Consider the following 18,118-nt stretch of genomic DNA (forward strand, 5'->3'; position numbering starts at 1 on the left):
GCTGGCTCCTGGCATCCATATCCTTTGATCTGTATTCCTTTGTAACTGTACTTTTTTCCAGACAGGGTATCACTCTGTCGCCCCAGGGCTGGAGTACAGTGGCACCATCACAGCTCACTGCAGCCTCCATCTCCTGGGCTCAAGCAGTCCTCCCACTCCAGCCTCCCAAGTAGCTGGGACTACAGGAGCATACCACCACTCCAGGCTAACTTTTGTATTTTTTGTGGAGATAAGGTTTTGCTGTATTTCCCAGGCTGGTCTGGAACTCATGGACTCAAGCAATCCATCCTCCTTGGCCTCCCAAAGTGCTGTTACAGGCGTGAGCCACTGTGCCTGGCCTGGCCTGAACTGTACTAATAGTTTCAGTATATATGGTTTTAAAAATGCTCATCTACGGTCAGGCGTGGTGGCTCATGCCTGTAATCCCAGCATTTTGGGAGGCCGAGGCGGGTGGATCACGAGGTCAGCAGATCGAGACCATCCTGGCTAACACGGTGAAACCCCGTCTCTATTAAAAATACAAAAACTTAGCCAGGCATGGTGGCGGGCGCCTGTAGTCTCAGCTACTCTGGAGGCTGAGGCAGGAGAATGGCGTGAACCCGGGAGGCGGGGGTTGCAGTGAGCCGAGACCGCGCCACTGCACTCCAGCCTGGGCGACAGAGCGAGACTCCGTCTCAAAAAAAAAAAAAAAATTAGCCTGGAGTGGTGGCGGGCGCCTGTAGTCCCAGCTACTCGGGAGGCTGAGGCACAAGAATCGCTTGAACCCGGGTGGCGGAGGTTGCAATAAGCGAAGAGCGCGCCACTGCACTCCAGCCTGGGCAACAGAGCGAGACTCCGTCTCAAAAAAAAAAACAACAAAAAACCCAAAACAAAACAAAAACAAAAACAAACAAAAAAAACGGATAACGAGTAACTCATTCATCCCTCATCCACTTAGCTGGGGCTAGATCTTATAAAAATCCTGTATTGCCACTCAAGGCTTTAACAACAGGTAATGGTCTAAGGTGGCTTTACTCGACAAAATGACTGCAGAGAGCATGCTACCCACTAAGGAAAGCAAGCGAGCCATCCTCGCACCGACGCCCTGGGGGTAGGCCTGGGGCGAAGTCTTCTGGACTGGGCGACTGTTACTGACGGACCTCACCAAGGCAGGCAGAGCTGCTGGAGGCGAGGCGGCGCATGTGCGGCCGGCGGGCGACCTGGCCCCGCCCCGCGCGCACTATTTAATCCCAGAATCCCTCTGTGTCGCACCAACGGCCGCATCGTTCCGAGGCTGTGGAGGCCGGGCGCAGCGGCGTCAAGATGGCGGCTGCGGCAGTGGCGGCGGCGGCGGCGGCGGCCGCGGCTGCATCTCTTCAGGTACTGGAGATGGAGAGCATGGAGACGGCCGCCGCCGGCTCGGCAGGACTGGCCGCCGAGGTCCGAGGCAGCGGCACGGTGGACTTCGGGCCTGGGCCGGGGATCTCTGCAATGGAGGCGAGCGGGGGCGATCCGGGCCCAGAAGCCGAGGATTTCGAGTGCAGCTCTCACTGCTCAGAGCTGTCCTGGCGGCAGAACGAGCAGCGGCGCCAGGGCCTCTTCTGCGACATTACCCTGTGCTTCGGCGGGGCTGGAGGCCGCGAGTTCCGGGCCCACCGCTCGGTACTGGCTGCCGCCACCGAGTACTTCACGCCCCTGCTCTCGGGCCAGTTTTCCGAGTCCCGCTCGGGACGGGTGGAGATGCGCAAGTGGAGCTCCGAGCCGGGGCCCGAACCCGACACAGTGGAAGCCGTAATCGAGTACATGTACACCGGGCGCATCCGCGTCAGCACGGGCAGCGTGCACGAGGTGCTGGAGTTGGCCGACAGGTAGGCGAGGGAGGCGGGAGCGCGGAGGGCGGCGGGCGCGGAGAGGGGGAGATGCTCGCCGGCGGAGGGGAGGGCAGTGCCTGCCACGGCAGCTCGCGAGTCCTGAGTGAACGCATCGGTTTCACACTCGCTGAGCGCCTGCTTGGGGGCAGCCACCGCGGTGGGCGAGGAGGATGCACCATCAGGTCCGGCGAGGGCGCCCCGCGCCCAAGGAGCTCAGATACTAGGTGATGGGACAAAAGTGATGAAAAGGAAAGTCAGTATGTGGTAACTGTTGTGCTGACGTTCAAAAGGAATGAAAGGCTAGGGATTGAATAAAGATCTTTCTGAAGAGGTGAAGTTTAGATCGACCTCTGAATGTCAAAAAATAACTGACCGTGCGAAGATGGGGAATGAATATTCCAGACAGCGCAAACGCCCTCAGGCAGGATCCAGTTTGGCTTAGAGAAGAGAATTAAAATACAGTCCAGTGAGGCTGGATCTAGTGGATGAAGGGGAGAAGGATGCGTGAGATGCGTTGGAATAAGGAGTTTGGATTTCACTAAGTGTGATAGGAAGCTGGGTAAAGAAATAGCTGATTTAAATATTTTAATATTATTTTGCCACTGTGTTAAACGGATTGTAGGGAGCAGGAATGCTCCAGAGACTGGTTAGAAGGCAGGTAATACCGTTTATAGAGATGGAGAGGCGTTTGTTTTGGCAATTATCATCTTACAGATACATTAACAAAAATGCCTATTGAGCGCCTATTACGCATCAGCTCAGATGCGGGATTCTAAGGTGCTAGGGTTTCAGCAGTGATCAAAACAGACAAAAGTCCTTTTCCTTATCGCACTTAGGTTGGTAGATGGACGGTAAATAAGTAAAATGTATAACCTGTTGGATGATTGTCATCACTGATGAAAAATAAAGCATGGGGGGAGTACATAGAAACTGCTGGGGGAGAGGAAGTGTTTTCCAAATTGGGTGGATAGAGAATGCCCTATGAAGAAGACGTTTTGCTAAGAACCGAAGGAGGTAAGGTAGACTGTGTCAGGTAGGGGACACAGGTACAGAGGCTCTGAGGTGGAGCTTGTATGTTAGAGAACAGCGGGGGGCCAGTGTGGCTGTATCAAAGGGATGCAGGATGAGAGGAACAGGAGAAGCCCCAGGATGGTAATGGGCATGGATCCAGATCCCGTAGGGCCTTGATGGCCTGTGGAAGGACATGAGCTTTTACTCTGATTGAAATGGGAAGGTTTGGGGCAGAGGAATGATGCAGTCTGATTTGATGAATAGTGCTGTGTTGAAAAAAGGATGTGGCGGCCAGGCGCGGTGGCCCACGCCTGTAATCTCAGCACTTTGAGAGGCCGAGGTGCGTGGACGCTTGAGGTCAGGAGTTCGAGACCAGCCTGGCCAACATGGTGAAACCCCTGTCTCTACTAAACGTACAAAAATTAGCCGGGCGTGGTGGCGTGCCTGTAATCCCAGCTGTTGGGGAGGCTGAGACACAAGAATCGCTTGAGCCTGGGAGGCGGGAGGCTGAGGTTGCAGTAAGCTGAGATTGCGCCGCTGTACTCCAGCCTGGCGGACAGAGCAAGACTCTGTCTCAAAAAAAAAAAAAAAAAAAAAAGAACAAAGGATGTGGCATTGGGGAGGAGGGGGCACCAAGGGCAGACGCAGAGAGACTAGTGTAGGAGGTTGTGGCAGTGGTGGTGGAGGCTTCGATTGAGGAGGGAGAAGTAAAGGTGATGAGAACTGCTCTGGTTCCAGATATATTTTGAAAATGGATGAGATGAATTTGCTGATGGATTTGACGTGGGGTATAAGGGAAAAGACTGCTACCTTTTTGACCCAAGCAATGGGAAGGATGGAATTATTACGATGTGGAAGATTGCAGAAGAGCAGGTTTGGGAGTAAGATCAGGAGTTTTTGGATTTGGTTAAGGAGATCCCTGGGAAGTGCATGGGAGCTAGAGATACAGATTGGGGAAAATTACCGTATAAATGGTAACTAAAGCCTTGGGGCTGGATGGTATTACTTAAGGAGTATACATAGAAAAGGGGCAGCGGGGAGAGAGTAGGCAAGACTGAGCCCTGGGGTTCTCTAGAATGTAAAATAGCCGGCTGGGCGAAGTGGCTCACGCCTGTAATCTCAGCACTTTGAGAGGCCGAGGCAGATGGATCACTTGACCAGCCTGGCCAACATGATGAAACCCCATCTCCACTAAAAATACAAAAATTAGGCCGGGCGCGGTGGCTCACGCCAGTAATCCTAGCACTTTGGGAGGCCGAGGTGGGCAGATCACGAGGTCAGGAGATCAAGACTATCCTAGCTAACATGATGAAACCCTGTCTCTACTAAAAATACAAAAAAAAAAAAAAAAAAAATTAGCCAGGCATGGTGGCGGGTGCCTGTAGTCCCAGGTACTCAGGAGGCTGAGGCAGGAGAATGGCGTGAACCCAGGAGGCAGAGGTTGCAGTGAGCTGAGATCGTGCCACTGCACTCCAGCCTAGGCAACAGAGTGAGACTCCATCTCAAAAAAAATACAAAAATACAAAAATACAAAAACTAGCAGGGCGTGGTGGCAGGTGCCTGTAATCCCAACTACTCAGGAGGCTGAGGCAGGAGAATTGCTTGAACCCGGGAGGTGGAGATTGCAGTGAGCTGAGATTGTGCCACTGCACCCCAGCCTGGGCAACAGAGTGAGAGACTGGATCTCAAAAAAAAAAAGAATCTTAAAGAGGAGACTGATCTCATGGAAACGTAGAAAAGAAGGATATCAAGGAGGGAGTAGCCAGTCATGTCAACTCTGTCAACCCATTAGTGATGGTTGCAGGTCAGAGATGCCATTGACAAGAGCTGTTAAGCCTTGCTTTATAAAGAGGATCAGAAACGTGTAAATGTTTTGGGGGACAATCCCACCAAGGTAAAAGATACTAGAGCATGTCTGTGTGCTGCTGAAAATGATTCAGTAGAAGATGAGTAATTGGTGTTACAGGAGCAGGGGAATAATTGCAGGAGTAAAGTCCTTGCAACCAAGAAGGGAACTGTCGGGATGGAAGAGGGGTGATCCCTTTCCTCCCCCTCATAAAGGGGTCACAGCTGACATTCTTTTTTTTTTTTTTTGAGACAAGAGTCTCGCTCTGTTTCCCAGGCTGGAGTGCAATGTCGCAATCTCGGCTCACTGCAACCTCTGCCTGCCGGGTTCAAGCGATTTTCCTGCCTCAGCCTCCCAAGTAGCTGAGATTACAGGCATCTGCCAGCACGCCCGGCTAATTTTTGTATTTTTAGTAGAGATGGGGTTTCACTGTATCGGCCAGGCTGGTCTCGAACTCCTGACCCGCCTTGGCCTCCCAAAGTGCTGGATTACAGGCGTGAGCCACCGCACCTGGCCACAGCTGACATTCTTATAATAAAAGACAGGTTATATAGGACAGAGAAAAGCATAGCAGATTATTACAGGCACATTTGTGCTTGAGAGTCATACAAAATTTGAAAACTCTAAGGGTGACTGAAGTTTTTATACCATCCTGTGGTTATAGAAAGGAATAGGGGCTTGGAATGCATCAAGACAGGTTATGGGAGAGCCAGGAGAGGAAAGCTTGGCAAGCACAGGCTGTCCTGTTATGCAGGTGAAACCTCACGGGCAGCAGCTGTCAGAAAAAATGGATGTAGCCTGTGGGAAAAGTTTCTGTCAGATCTTTAAAGTGTCAGACCTTAGCCTCCTTAGTTTTTCCTGTGAGTGCGTCTTTCCTCGATCTGAGTAAGGGGAGGCCTCAGAGAAAGCCTGTTTGCATCCCTGTTTTCCTTGCTGTTTACCTTATTAATGTAGATTTTCTCTACAGATGCAAATCGCCCCCACAAAAGACAGCTCTTCAAAGCTATTCCTGTGGTTTCGGCCCCTCTGAATATGTCAAATGAGTATATTTTGGGGTGAAATATTCTGGTTATTCTTCAGTGTAGAATCCATATTAAAATTGGAACGGTTGGACTGCAAAGTATAGGGTACAACTGCTGGTGGATTGGGTGGTGGGAAGATGAAGTTCCTGCTTGATTGTCTCTGTTTTCTCAAGAGGCTGGGTCATCAATGAGAAGGTGGAGTGGGATGGGCATAGCTCTGAGGGAGAGAGGTTTGTTGCATGAAAATGGGTGGAAAAGGGTCATTGCACTCACTCAAAGCTAGGTTTGATTCTGTCATATCATCTTGAGTTTGTCAGATTTGCTCCTGCTCTATTGGGGAGTTAGAGGAGAGGAGACGATACTCCGGGCATTTTACTAAAAACTCTTAACTTCTTCTCTCCATCTGTCAGCAGCTAAGCCAATGGCTTTTGTCAGGCACTGTTCAAAGTGCCCTGCAACCATCACATTTAATCTTCCCATCAGCTCTGAGGCAGGACCCGCCCCCACCCCCCCCAAAACCCCTAAGTACATATGTCTGTTGATGATCATGCCTGCCTCACTGGGCATTTGTAAGGATCAGAAATATAATAATAGGATGTGCACAATGCCCCTCACATGACAGATGCCAAGTGTATGACAGCTATTTTCATAGAGCATTGCTTCCAGACACTTAAGGGAATTTGTCTCCAAATTACCTGGAGTGCCTGCTAAAACTAGGAGCCCAGGGCAGCCTGGGAATCAGGTGACACTGGCACCCAGACATGTCTGGGAGCCACTATATCCCATACCACTCTACTTTGTCTTTGCTTTATCTCTAAAATGATATGTTCTCTTAAAAGGGTGAAGGGAGCCTGCCTTATTGATTTTCATATCATAGTTAAGAGAGTTACTAAGCACAGTCACTAATAACAAACGGTTACTGAATTGGGAGAGGCCTGAATTGATGAAGTGATTCTTAATCTTGTTTAAGGTTCTTCTCGGTTCTGGGGACTTAGTCTTTTTAAAGCAGTGGTCTCAAATTGGCTATCCTCAGGCTGATTGCTGCCAGATTTATGAATTTGTCTGAAACGATTGTGGTTTTTTTAAATTAAACTTTAAATGGATTTAGGTGAGCAGACAATATCTAGTCAGCTACATGCCAGATCACTTTCTTTTGTTTTTTAACCTACACATGCTTTGTACTATGTCGCCCAGGATGGAGTGCAGTGGCGTGATCTCAGCTCACTGCAACCTCTGACCCCAGGTTCAGGCAATTCTTATGCCTCAGGCTCCTGAGTAGCTGGGATAACAGATGCACGCCACCACGCCCAGCTAATTTTTGTTGTTGTTGTTTTGTTTTTTGTTTTTTTGAGATAGCATCTCATTCTGTCGCTGGAGTGCAGTGGCATGATCTCGGCTTACTGCAACCTCCACCTCCCGGGTTCAAGCGATTCTCCTGCCTCAGCCTCCTGAGTAGCTAGGATTATAGGTACCTGCCACCATGCCCAGCTAATTTTTTGTATTTTTAGTAGAGACGGGGTTTCATCATGTTGGCCAGGCTGGTCTCGAACTCCTGACCTCAGGTGATCCACCCACCTCAGCCTCCCAAAGTGTTGGGATTATAGGCCTGAGCCACTGCACCCGGCCTGAACCACTGCACCCAACCCTACACATTTTTTTGTTGTGTTTTTGTTTTGTTTTCTGCTTCTTCAGATGTTTGAGTTTGCTTTGCATCCCTGCTTTGATGAGAACCCAGTTCAGGACAAATCTCAGTACCCCATCCCCTCTGGCTGCCCAAAGAAAAAGCTCTGGTGACAAGATTAAAACCTCTGACACAGGGAGTATATATTCAGGGCAACTTGAATCTATGATCCTGGAGAAAAATTTAAAAATGAAATAAAACCTCTAGCAGAAAGCCTAAATCTGAGTAAGGGGGGCGTTCCTTCTGATATCTGACTGAGCAGACCCCCAAAGAAGTTCCTGCCTGGCTGTTACTTTATACCATAAAGTCCCTTCACTTAGACCCTGTTTCATTTAAGAGGAGGCTGGTGGGCTGGGCATGGTGGCTCACACCTGTAATCTCAGCACTAAAGTGGGCAGATTGCTTGAGCTCAGGAGTTTAAGACCAGTCTGGCCAACATGGCAAAACCTTGTCTCTACAAAAAAATACAAAAAAAAAAATTATCTGGGTGGCCAGGCACAGTGGCTCACGCCTGTAATCCCAGCACTTTGGGTGGCCGAGGTGGGTGGATCACCTGAGGTCAAGAGTTCGAGACCAGCCTGGCCAACATGATGAAACCCCGTCTCTACTAAAAATACAAAAATTTAGCTGGGTGTGGTGGCAGGTGCCTATAATCCTAGCTGCTCGGGAGGCTGAGGCAGGAGAATCGCTTGAACCCAGGAGGCAGAGGTTGCAGTGAGCCAAGATTGTGCCATTGCACTCCAGCCTGGGCAATAAGAGCGAAACTCCATCTCAGGGGGAGAAAAACAACAACAACAACAACAAAACAACAAAATATATATATATATACCTGGGTTTGGTGGCATGTTCCTGTAGTCCCAGCAACTTGGGAAGTTAAGGTGGGGGAATCACTTGAGCCCTAGAGGTCGAGGCTGCAGTGAGCCATGATTGCATCACTGCACTCCAGCCTGGGTAATGGTGAGAATCTGATCTGTCTCAAAAAAAAAAAAAGAGGCTGGTGACTAGCAAGGAATTAGGAAAGGATGGCAAAGACAAGTTTGGATAGGGATTTGCCTTTGCCAAGGACAAATTAAAGTGAAAATAAAGTGTGTGGCCGGGCGTGGTGGCTCACGCCTGTAACCCCAGCACTTTGGGAGGGCGAGGCAAGTGGGTCACCTGAGGTCAGGAGTTTGAGACCAGCCTGGCTAACATAGTGAAACCCTGTTTCTACTAAAAATACAAGAAATTAGCCAGATGTGGTGGCGCGCGCCTGTAATCCCAGCTACTCGGGAGGCTGAGGCAGGAGAATCGCTTGAACCCAGGAGGCAGAGGTTGCAGTGAGCAGAGATCGCGCCAGTGTACTCCAGCTTGGGCAGCAAGAGTGAAACACCGTCTCTAAACAAAAAAGAAGAAAAACCTCCAGCCAGACACAGTAGCATGTGCCTGTAGTCCCTGCTACTCTGGAAGCCGAGGCAGAAGGATTGCTTGAGCCCAGGAGTTTGGGGCTGTAGCACACTGTGATCGCACCTGTGAATAGCCACTGCAGCATAGCAAAACCCTGTCTCTTAAAATAAAAACTCCATTTTGTGTTTTTATATATGTATATGTGTGTATATATGTATGTATTTCACATATATGATAGGTAATTATATAAACTAATATAAATAATACTTTATATTTTATATATAAATAAGATTTTTATATATGCTTTTTTTTTTTTCTTGAGACAGAGTCTTGCTGTGTTGCCTAGGCTGGAGTACAGTGGTGCGATCCTGGCTCACTGCAACCGCTGCCTCCTGGGTTCAAGCCATTCTCCTGCCTCAGCCTCTGGAGTAGCTGGGATTACAGGTGCCCGCCACCATGCCCAGCTAATTTTTTTGTATTTTTAGTAGAGACAAGGTTTCACCATGTTGGCCAGGCTGCTTTCGAACTCCTGACCTCATGGTCCACCTGCCTTGGCCTCCCAAAGTTCTGGGATTACAGGCGTGAGCCACTGCGCCCGGCCTGTATACGCTTTTTTTTAAAGAGACAGTCTTGATATGTTGCCCAGGCTGGAGTGCAGTGGCTATTCACAGGCACGATTATAGCTTACTGCAGCCTTGAACTCCTGACCTCAGCCAATCCTCTTGCCTAAGCCCCCTGAGTAGTTGAGACTACAGGCATGCATCTCCCTGCCCAGCTCTATATGTGCTTTTTATTTTTATTTCTTTTGAGACGGAATCTCTCTCTGTCACCCAACCTGGAATGCAGTGGCGCAATCTCAGCTCCCTATAACCTCTGCCTCCCAGATTCAAGTGATTCTCCTGCCTCAGCCTCCCGAGTAGCTGGGATTACAGGTGCCCACCACCATGCCCAGCTAATTTTTGTATTTTTATTAGAGACAAGGTTTCACCATGTTGTTGGCCAGCCTGGTCTCAAACTCCTGACTTCAAGTGATCTGCCTGCCTCAGCCTCCCAAAGTGCTGGGATTACAGGTGTGAGCCACTGCGCCCAGCCATGTGCCTTTTTTTAAAGAGACTTGGTTTTGCCATGTTTCCCAGGCTGGTCTTGAACTCCTGGCTCAAGCGACCCTCAGCTTCCCAAAGTGCTGGGATTATAGGTGTGAGCCCCCATGCCCAGCCTATATGTGCTTTTAAACATACTTTGCCAGCACAATATTTTCTAATTTGGTGGTGTTTGTTGTTGTTGTTGTTGTTGTTGCTGTTGTTTTCAGATTTTGTGTGTAAAGTGAGATTAATCTAACTATTTCAATAGGTATAATTTAGATGCTCTCGAAATGTGACCATAGGCTGGGTGTGGTGGCTCACACCTGTAATCCCAAACACTTTGGGAAGCAGAGGCAGGAGGATTGCTTAAAGCAAGGAGTTCAAGACCAGTGTAGACAATATAGTGAGACCCCATCTCTACAAAAAAATAATAATTTTTTAAAATGTAGGCCATGGCCAGGCACAGTGGCCCACGCCTGTAATCTCAGCACTTTGAGAGGCTGAGGTGGGTGGATGCTTGAGGTCAGGAGTTCGAGACCAGCCTGGCCAACATGGTGAAACCCCATCTCCACTAAAAATACAAAAATTAGCTGGGTGTGGTGGCACACGCCTGTAATCCCAGCTAGTCGGGAGGCTGAGGAAGGAGAATTGCATGAGCCTGGGAGAAGGGTGTCGCCGTGAGCCAAGATTGTGCCACTGCACACCAGCCTGGCCGATAAAGTGAGACTCTGTTTTTTTGGAGTTTTTTTTTTTTTTTTGGGATAGTGTAGGCTGGGCATGGCAGCTCACACCTGTAATCCCAGCACTTCGGGAGGCCGAGGGAGGCGGATAACTTTGAGGTCAAGAGTTCGAGACCAGCCTGGCCAATATGGTGAACCCTGTCTCTACTAAAAGTACAAAAATTAGCTGGGTGTGGTGGCACACGCCTGTAATCCCAGCTACTCGGGAGGCTGAGGCAGGAGAATTGCATGAGCCTGGGAGACGGAGGTTGCCATGAGCCAAGATTGTGCCACTGCACACCAGCCTGGCCGATAAAGTGAGACTCTGTCTCAAAAAAAAAAAAAAAAAAAAAATGTAGGCCGGGCACGGCAGCTCACGCCTGTAATCCCAGCACTTTGGGAGGCCAAGGCGGGCGGATCACTTTGAGGTCAGGAGTTTGAGACCAGCCTGGCCAATATGGTGAAACCCTGTCTCTACTAAAAATACAAAAATTAGCTGGACATGGTAGTATGCCCCAACTACCCAGGAAGCTGAGGCAGGAGAATCGCTGGAACCCAGGAGGTAGAGGTTGCAGTGAGCCGAGATCACGCCACTGCACTCCAGCCTGGGTGGCAGAGTGAGACCCTGTCTCAAAAAAAAGAAAAAAGTAACCACATAAAATATGCACATTTGAAAAATTAATCTTTTCTCTTTTTCTTGATTTTAGGTTCCTACTCATTCGTTTAAAAGAATTTTGTGGAGAATTTCTCAAGAAAAAACTTCATCTCTCAAATTGTGTGGCAATTCATAGCTTAGCACACATGTACACCCTGAGCCAACTTGCTCTGAAGGCTGCTGATATGATACGGAGAAATTTCCACAGAGTGATTCAGGATGAAGAATTTTATACGTTACCTTTCCATCTCATTAGAGACTGGCTTTCAGATTTGGAAATTACAGTTGATTCCGAAGAGGTTCTCTTTGAAACCGTTTTGAAATGGGTTCAGAGAAATGCTGAAGAGAGAGAGAGATACTTTGAAGAACTTTTTAAATTGCTCAGGTTGTCCCAGATGAAACCTACCTACCTTACTCGACATGTCAAACCAGAGAGGCTGGTAGCCAATAATGAAGTTTGTGTCAAGTTGGTCGCTGACGCAGTGGAGAGACATGCTCTGAGAGCTGAGAATATACAATCTGGCACATGCCAGCACCCCACTTCTCATGTGTCACTATTGCCTCGTTATGGGCAAAACATGGATGTGATCATGGTTATTGGAGGTGTGTCAGAAGGAGGGGACTATTTAAGTGAATGTGTGGGATATTTTGTTGATGAGGACAGATGGGTAAATCTGCCACATATTCATAATCACCTCGATGGACATGCTGTTGCAGTAACAGAATCCTACGTGTATGTTGCTGGATCAATGGAGCCAGGGTTTGCTAAAACTGTAGAAAGGTATAACCCAAATTTGAATACATGGGAACATGTTTGTAGTCTGATGACAAGAAAGCATTCTTTTGGACTAACAGAAGTCAAAGGGAAGCTCTATAGCATTGGAGGACATGGCAACTTTAGTCCTGGTTTTAAAGATGTGACTGTTTATAATCCTGAGCTTGATAAATGGCACAACTTGGAATCGGCACCAAAGATTCTTCGAGATGTCAAAGCACTAGCCATTGAAGACCGGTTTGTATACATTGCCGCCCGCACTCCTGTAGACCGGGACACTGAAGATGGATTAAAGGCTGTAATTACTTGCTATGATACAGAGACTCGACAGTGGCAAGATGTGGAATCTTTGCCGCTTATTGACAATTACTGCTTTTTCCAAATGTCTGTGGTCAATTCAAACTTTTATCAGACAGCATCATGTTGTCCCAAGAGTTATTGTTTAGAAAACGAAGAGGCAGTAAGAAAAATTGCCAGCCAAGTGTCTGATGAGATCCTTGAAAGCTTGCCTCCAGAAGTCCTAAGCATCGAAGGAGCAGCCATTTGCTATTACAAAGATGATGTCTTCATTATAGGAGGCTGGAAAAACAGTGATGATATTGATAAACAGTATCGGAAAGAAGCCTACCGATATTGTGCGGAGAGGAAGAGGTGGATGCTTCTTCCTCCTATGCCACAACCTCGTTGTAGAGCCACTGCTTGTCACGTGAGGATCCCATACCGGTACTTGCATGGCACACAGAGATACCCTATGCCTCAAAACCTGATGTGGCAGAAGGACCGCATCAGACAGATGCAAGAGATACATCGTCACGCCCTGAACATGAGGCGAGTGCCAAGCTCTCAGATTGAATGCTAGGTTCTCTCAAGCGTGCCGATTAAAACTGTTACACCCATTTCGTGAAGCTGAAGATACCCAGGCTGTTATTTGAAAAAGTATGTCGATAACTTATTTTCTACATGAACTGATTATTACCCCATATAAAGGAAATAGAGTTAAAAACTAAAGAATGGAAGACTCAGTTCAATACATGGTCATTTTGTTAGCTTGCAATTTTTGTCTTTGGTTTGTTTGTTTGTGCTAGCTAAATAAGATCTTATTAAGGACAAGTGGAAAAATCAGGTGTAGTTGCTTAGCTGTTTTCCTGCCAACGAGTTATAACTCCTTTGTCTTGAGGACTTGTGTTTTGAACATGCTTTAAGCACCAATTTTATTTGCACATTTACTTTGATATTTTTTCATTTTTTATTAAATGATTGGTTTTGGCAAGATCTGACTTCTGCATTGAGCCCTCATCTGCAGGAGGCATGTGCAATAGTGAGACTGAAATTTGAATGAAAACACTCAATATTTCAGCAAGATAATTTGAGAATGTTTGCATTGATATTTTCTTATGTTTATCTAGAAATGCCAGTTTCCTTCCTAGAAGATGTGACTGATGAGAAATTTTTTACTGGCTCATGCATTTTTTGAATATTTTTCATTAGCAGCTGTTTATAGACTTTAAGCCTTCAATCTGAGGTGACGGTAGTTGGCAAAAGTATAGATCTTTAGCTAATTGACTAAATACAGAGCAAGTTACATGTGTGAACTTTGTTTCTCTAAGAAGAAAAGTATTAGTGTAGACTGGGAAATCAAAGGCATTTAAAATTTTTTCAACATTTTTTTCAGGAGTTGCAGGATTATTTGAGGATATGTTAATCAGTGTAAATAATGCCTATGACAATCGACACTCAATGCCTTCCATTTTAATTTTTGCTCTAATGCATATTATATAGAATCTTCATTATTCCTTTTCTCTTTTTTTTTTTTTTGCTCATGTTGCCCAGGCTGGAGGGCAGTGGTGCAATCTCGGCTCACTGCAACCTCTGCCTGCCAGGTTCGAGTGATTCTCTTGCCTCAGCATCCCGAGTAGCTGGGATTACAGGTACCCACCATCACGCCTGGCTAATTTTTGTGCTTTTAGTAGAGACAGGGTTTCACCATGTTGACCAGGCTGGTCTTGAACTCCTGACCTCAGGTGATCCGCCTGCCTCAGCCTCCCAAAGTGCTGGGATTACAGGCATGAGCCACCGTGCCCAGTCCATTATTCTTTTCTACAAGAAACTGTTTTTTTCCAGAATGGGAAGGAAGTCATAATTTAGAGAAATGTTGCTAAAGAGAAGCCTTATTATTTCTGATTGTTATATTTTATCCAGTTGCCGCACACTTTCAAACTTTGCCTGAGCCTAGGATACCAAATTTGGGTACATAATTTTGGCTTTTAAAGGTTTATGGGCTGGGCACGGTGGCTCATGACTGTAATCTCAACACTTTGGAGGAGGCTGAGGTGGGCAGATTTTGAGCCCAAGAGTTCAAGACCAGCCTGGGAAACATAGCAAGATCCTGTCTCTACAAAAAGTACAAAAATTAGCTGAGTGTGGTAGCTGGCACGTGCCTGTAGTCCTTCCTACTTGAAGCCAAGGTGGGAGGATCACCAGAGCCTGGGAAGGTTGAGGCTGAAATGAGCTGTGATCATGCCACTCTACCTTGGGTGACAGAGAGACGGTGTCTCAAATAAAAATTAAAAAGATCACTGAAGCTATCTTTTATTTAGTTTTATACGTTATTTGAATTCTCTTATGTCTCCTGAGCTTTATAAAAGTTAGCACTCAAATTGACTTTTTTTTTTTTTTGGGCCAGGGGATGGGGTCCCACTTTGTCACTCAGGTTGGAGTACAGTGGTACGATCTCGGCTCACTACAACCTCCACCTCCTGGATGCAAGCCATCCTGCCACCTCAGCCTACTGAGTAGCTGGGACTACGGGCACGCGCCACCACGCCCAGCTAATTTTTTTTTTGTATTTTTGGTAGAGATGGGGTTTCTCCATGTTGCCAAAGCTGGTCTCCAACTCCTGGGCTCAGGAGATCCACCCGTATCAGCCTCCCAGGGTGCTAGGATTAGGTGTGAGCCACCATGCCCGGCCTCAAAATAATTTTTTTTTTTGAAACAGTCACGCTTTGTCACCCTGGCTGGAGTGCAGTTGCGCAGTCTCAGCTCACTGTAACCTCCACCTCCCGGGTTCATGTGATTCTCCTGCCTCAGCCTCCTGAGTAGCTGGGATTGCAGGTGTGTACCACCACGCCCGGCTAATTTTTGTATTTTTAATAGAGATGGGGTTTCACCATGTTGGTTAGGCTGGTCTCGAACTCCTGACCTCGTGATCCGCCCACCTCAGCCTCCCAAAGCGCTGGGATTACAGGCATGAGCCACCATGCCCAGCCCTCAAATTTACTCTTAATGCTCAGTTAATATAAAGGATTCCTAACAGTTTACAATGTGGTTTTCTTGTTTTTGTTGTTGTTTTGGTTTTTTAAGATGTGAGGTCTCACCTTATTGGCCAGGCTGGTCTCAAGCTCCTTTCCTCAAGCAATCCTCCCACCTTGGCCTCCCAAAGAGCCACCTGTCCAATGATTTATCCTGTTTCTTAAGGACTGTCTTTACCTTCTTAGACATTTTGTCATACCATTCTAGAAGTCAAATTCCAAGTGCAGTGATTTTTTTTTTCCCTAGTCCATTATAGTTAATCTTCTTGTTAGTGATCAAATACCAAAAGAGAAAAGCACAACCAGAAATTTTGGCTATTTGCTGCAAGACTAGTAGTTGTAGGTCTTGGGCTCTATACTAAGAACTTGAAATTTTTAAATTAGTATCCCTGCCCAGGTGAAAAGTTTTTAATAAATGTGTTGAAAATCAACTTTAAATCCGTTTAATTTAGACTGGAGTGGGCGTGAGAAACTGCAAGTCTATTTCTACATATAAGGATATATTATTATATTGTCCCATCCCACCACTACCTTTTTCTCAATTTCTATTTCTTTGTAGTTATTTTAGTAAAAGCCATTTGGATTCTGAGAAGCACTAATTCTTAGCTGTGATAGGTCTATGCAAGTAAGACAGAATCATTAAATGAAGCTCACTAAATGAAGTTCTCATTTCTCTCCAACAGACTGTGCTAGCAAACTTCGTTTTCTTGATTGTATTTAAATAATTTAGTATCTCACTACGATAATAGTTTTTAACTGGAAGGGTGTGATGTGTTTTTTGTTTTTTGTTCTCAGAGTTGTCTTCTGAGATAATCCTTACCAAGTCATTTGTGGGGTTGTGTTTTTTTCACATCATGTGACAGAAATTATAACTCATAAGATTTAGGCATAATCTGGTTTTAAAACCTTGATTGAAACTGTTGTTTTTTAACTTAGCAGGCAGCCTAGGCCATGGCTGAAAAGAAGGGGTAAGTCCTTCATTGCATGGTGATGTGTGCAGGTTTTCCTGATTTTCTAATTTTTATATTTGAATTCACATGTGTAATTTCACATCAATAACTTGTGTTTCTGAAGTATCCTAACTAACTTGTTAATAAGGAAAGAAACCAGATTTGCTTAAATCTGTTCAAGGCTGACATTCTGAAATTCTAAACTGGAAATAACTTCCCAGAGTATTTGGAAAGGTTCTAAGTACAAGGATCAGGCCTAAAATAGCTCCTTGGGAAAGAAATTTCCTTTTTGATGAGAAAACTTAAAATATTGTTTTTGGTAATGTAAGCAGTTAAAAACATGACTTTAGAAAGACAGCTTAATGCGTATTCAAGCAAACCTTTGTTTTGTTGCTTTTGCTTTTGTTTGTAGAAGAGAGAGGAAGTTATTATACCAAAAAGTAATAGTATATGTAACTTTGAGTGAGGCTACTTATATCTTAGAATGGGTATCCTTGAACTATATCTACCCCACCATGGCTTAAAAAAATCAGTGGTATATATTGAGAATGTCAGTCATGAGCTTAGTGTTTAAGTAACACATCCCACTTACAGTTGTTTGCATGATTAGTCTTGTGTATCATGATGTTCAACTTTGCTTTTGCTGTGCCAGTTCAAAAATATCTTTTTTGCTAAAAACTCTTAAAATTCATGACATAAGTTTTGTTTTGATCACCCGGTTTTATATAGTATTTCTAGGACCAAAAAATTTAAATATACCTTTTTAATATAAAACAGAAGTTTGAAGCTGGAAAGATAGTGTTTATGGAAGATTTGTGTGCTTTTGTGTTTTTTAAACCTGTCAGGCTGCTGGTAAGGCAGTTTCTAGGGCTCACTTTTCCTCCTTACCTCTTGACTAGTGTAGCATGTGGTATGTTTAAAATATTTCATTTTCTGCTTCGTAATTCTAAGGTCAACACTATACTGTATGTAGACAGGAGAGCTGATTTGTATATTTTAGTTATTTGGTCTAATCAAGCATAACTAAAGGGACTTCTTTTTTGATACTTTTCTCAAATTAAGTTTAAATGTAGTATACGGGCCACATTTCATGTCTTTGAAAGTGTTGTACATTACTGTAAACCAAGTACTCTGTCTACACCAGAGGGTGCTTTAACTGCAAAATATTTGAGAAACAATTCAGTCTCTCAAACATTTTGGCACAGTTCATCACTCCAGTTTGTTACTTTCTTGAGAATAGTCCATTTTTTGTTTTTGTTATTATACCGTATGTTCTGGTCGTTGGAAACAGAACAGCTCATAGTTGAGTGATGTAATATAATAACAGTAATATAACCTAGTAGTCATTTTGCTTCAAGTAATTTAATTAGATAGCAAAATCACTGCGGTTTGTTTATTACACTTGTAGGGCTTTTTGTCTTACTCAGTGACCATCACTACAAATGTCTTACATTGAAGCACAGACTGCAGAGCACTTCTTAACTTAGTCCTCCTGCATAATGCACTCGTGAAAAGTAGTGCTTGCTAGGTGTTTGAAGATTTTATGATCCGTGTGCTTGGGCTCGTTGAGTTATTTGTAAAATAAACATTTAGTTTGAGTTGATGCAGTACGTTTTTTGGACTAGTAGTATCCAGGTCCCTACTCTACTGAAAATATAATCTTCACTATCTCCCCTTAAGTCAGAGGAGATGTAGTATTTAGAACACCTTGAGACATGACATTGTAAAATAGCTTGTTTTATGTTCCTGAAGCTATCTTGTTCTCTGTTAAAGCTACTAATTGTCTCAGTGTAAGTTTTAAATAAACATATTTCTTTAAAGCTGGTTTGTACTGTG

The 18,118-nt window shown here is 45.4% G+C and overlaps 1 protein-coding gene across 1 annotated transcript; it reads left to right on the plus strand.

The window, feature by feature from the left end:
* The first annotated feature begins 4 nt into the window (after nt 1-4).
* On the plus strand, nt 5-18,102 carry KLHL11 (kelch like family member 11). Its single transcript, XM_003813856.6, has 2 exons — nt 5-1,847; nt 11,302-18,102. Exons 1-2 carry the CDS (start codon nt 1,303-1,305, stop codon nt 12,881-12,883), a joined length of 2,127 nt encoding a protein of 708 aa, XP_003813904.4. The 5' UTR covers nt 5-1,302; the 3' UTR covers nt 12,884-18,102.
* The last annotated feature ends 16 nt before the right edge of the window (nt 18,103-18,118 follow it).

The sequence above is a fragment of the Pan paniscus genome, chromosome 19, assembly GCF_029289425.2.
Source record: "Pan paniscus chromosome 19, NHGRI_mPanPan1-v2.0_pri, whole genome shotgun sequence".
In the NCBI taxonomy this organism is placed as follows: domain Eukaryota; kingdom Metazoa; phylum Chordata; class Mammalia; order Primates; family Hominidae; genus Pan; species Pan paniscus.

Excerpts from the sequence above, each read along its gene's own strand:
- KLHL11 (XM_003813856.6), top strand. The coding sequence starts at position 1,303 with ATGGCGGCTGCGGCAGTGGCGGCGGCGGCGGCGGCGGCCGCGGCTGCA. Across the intron at positions 1,848-11,301 it reads GTGCTGGAGTTGGCCGACAG|GTTCCTACTCATTCGTTTAA; the intron begins GTAGGCGAGGGA and ends TCTTGATTTTAG.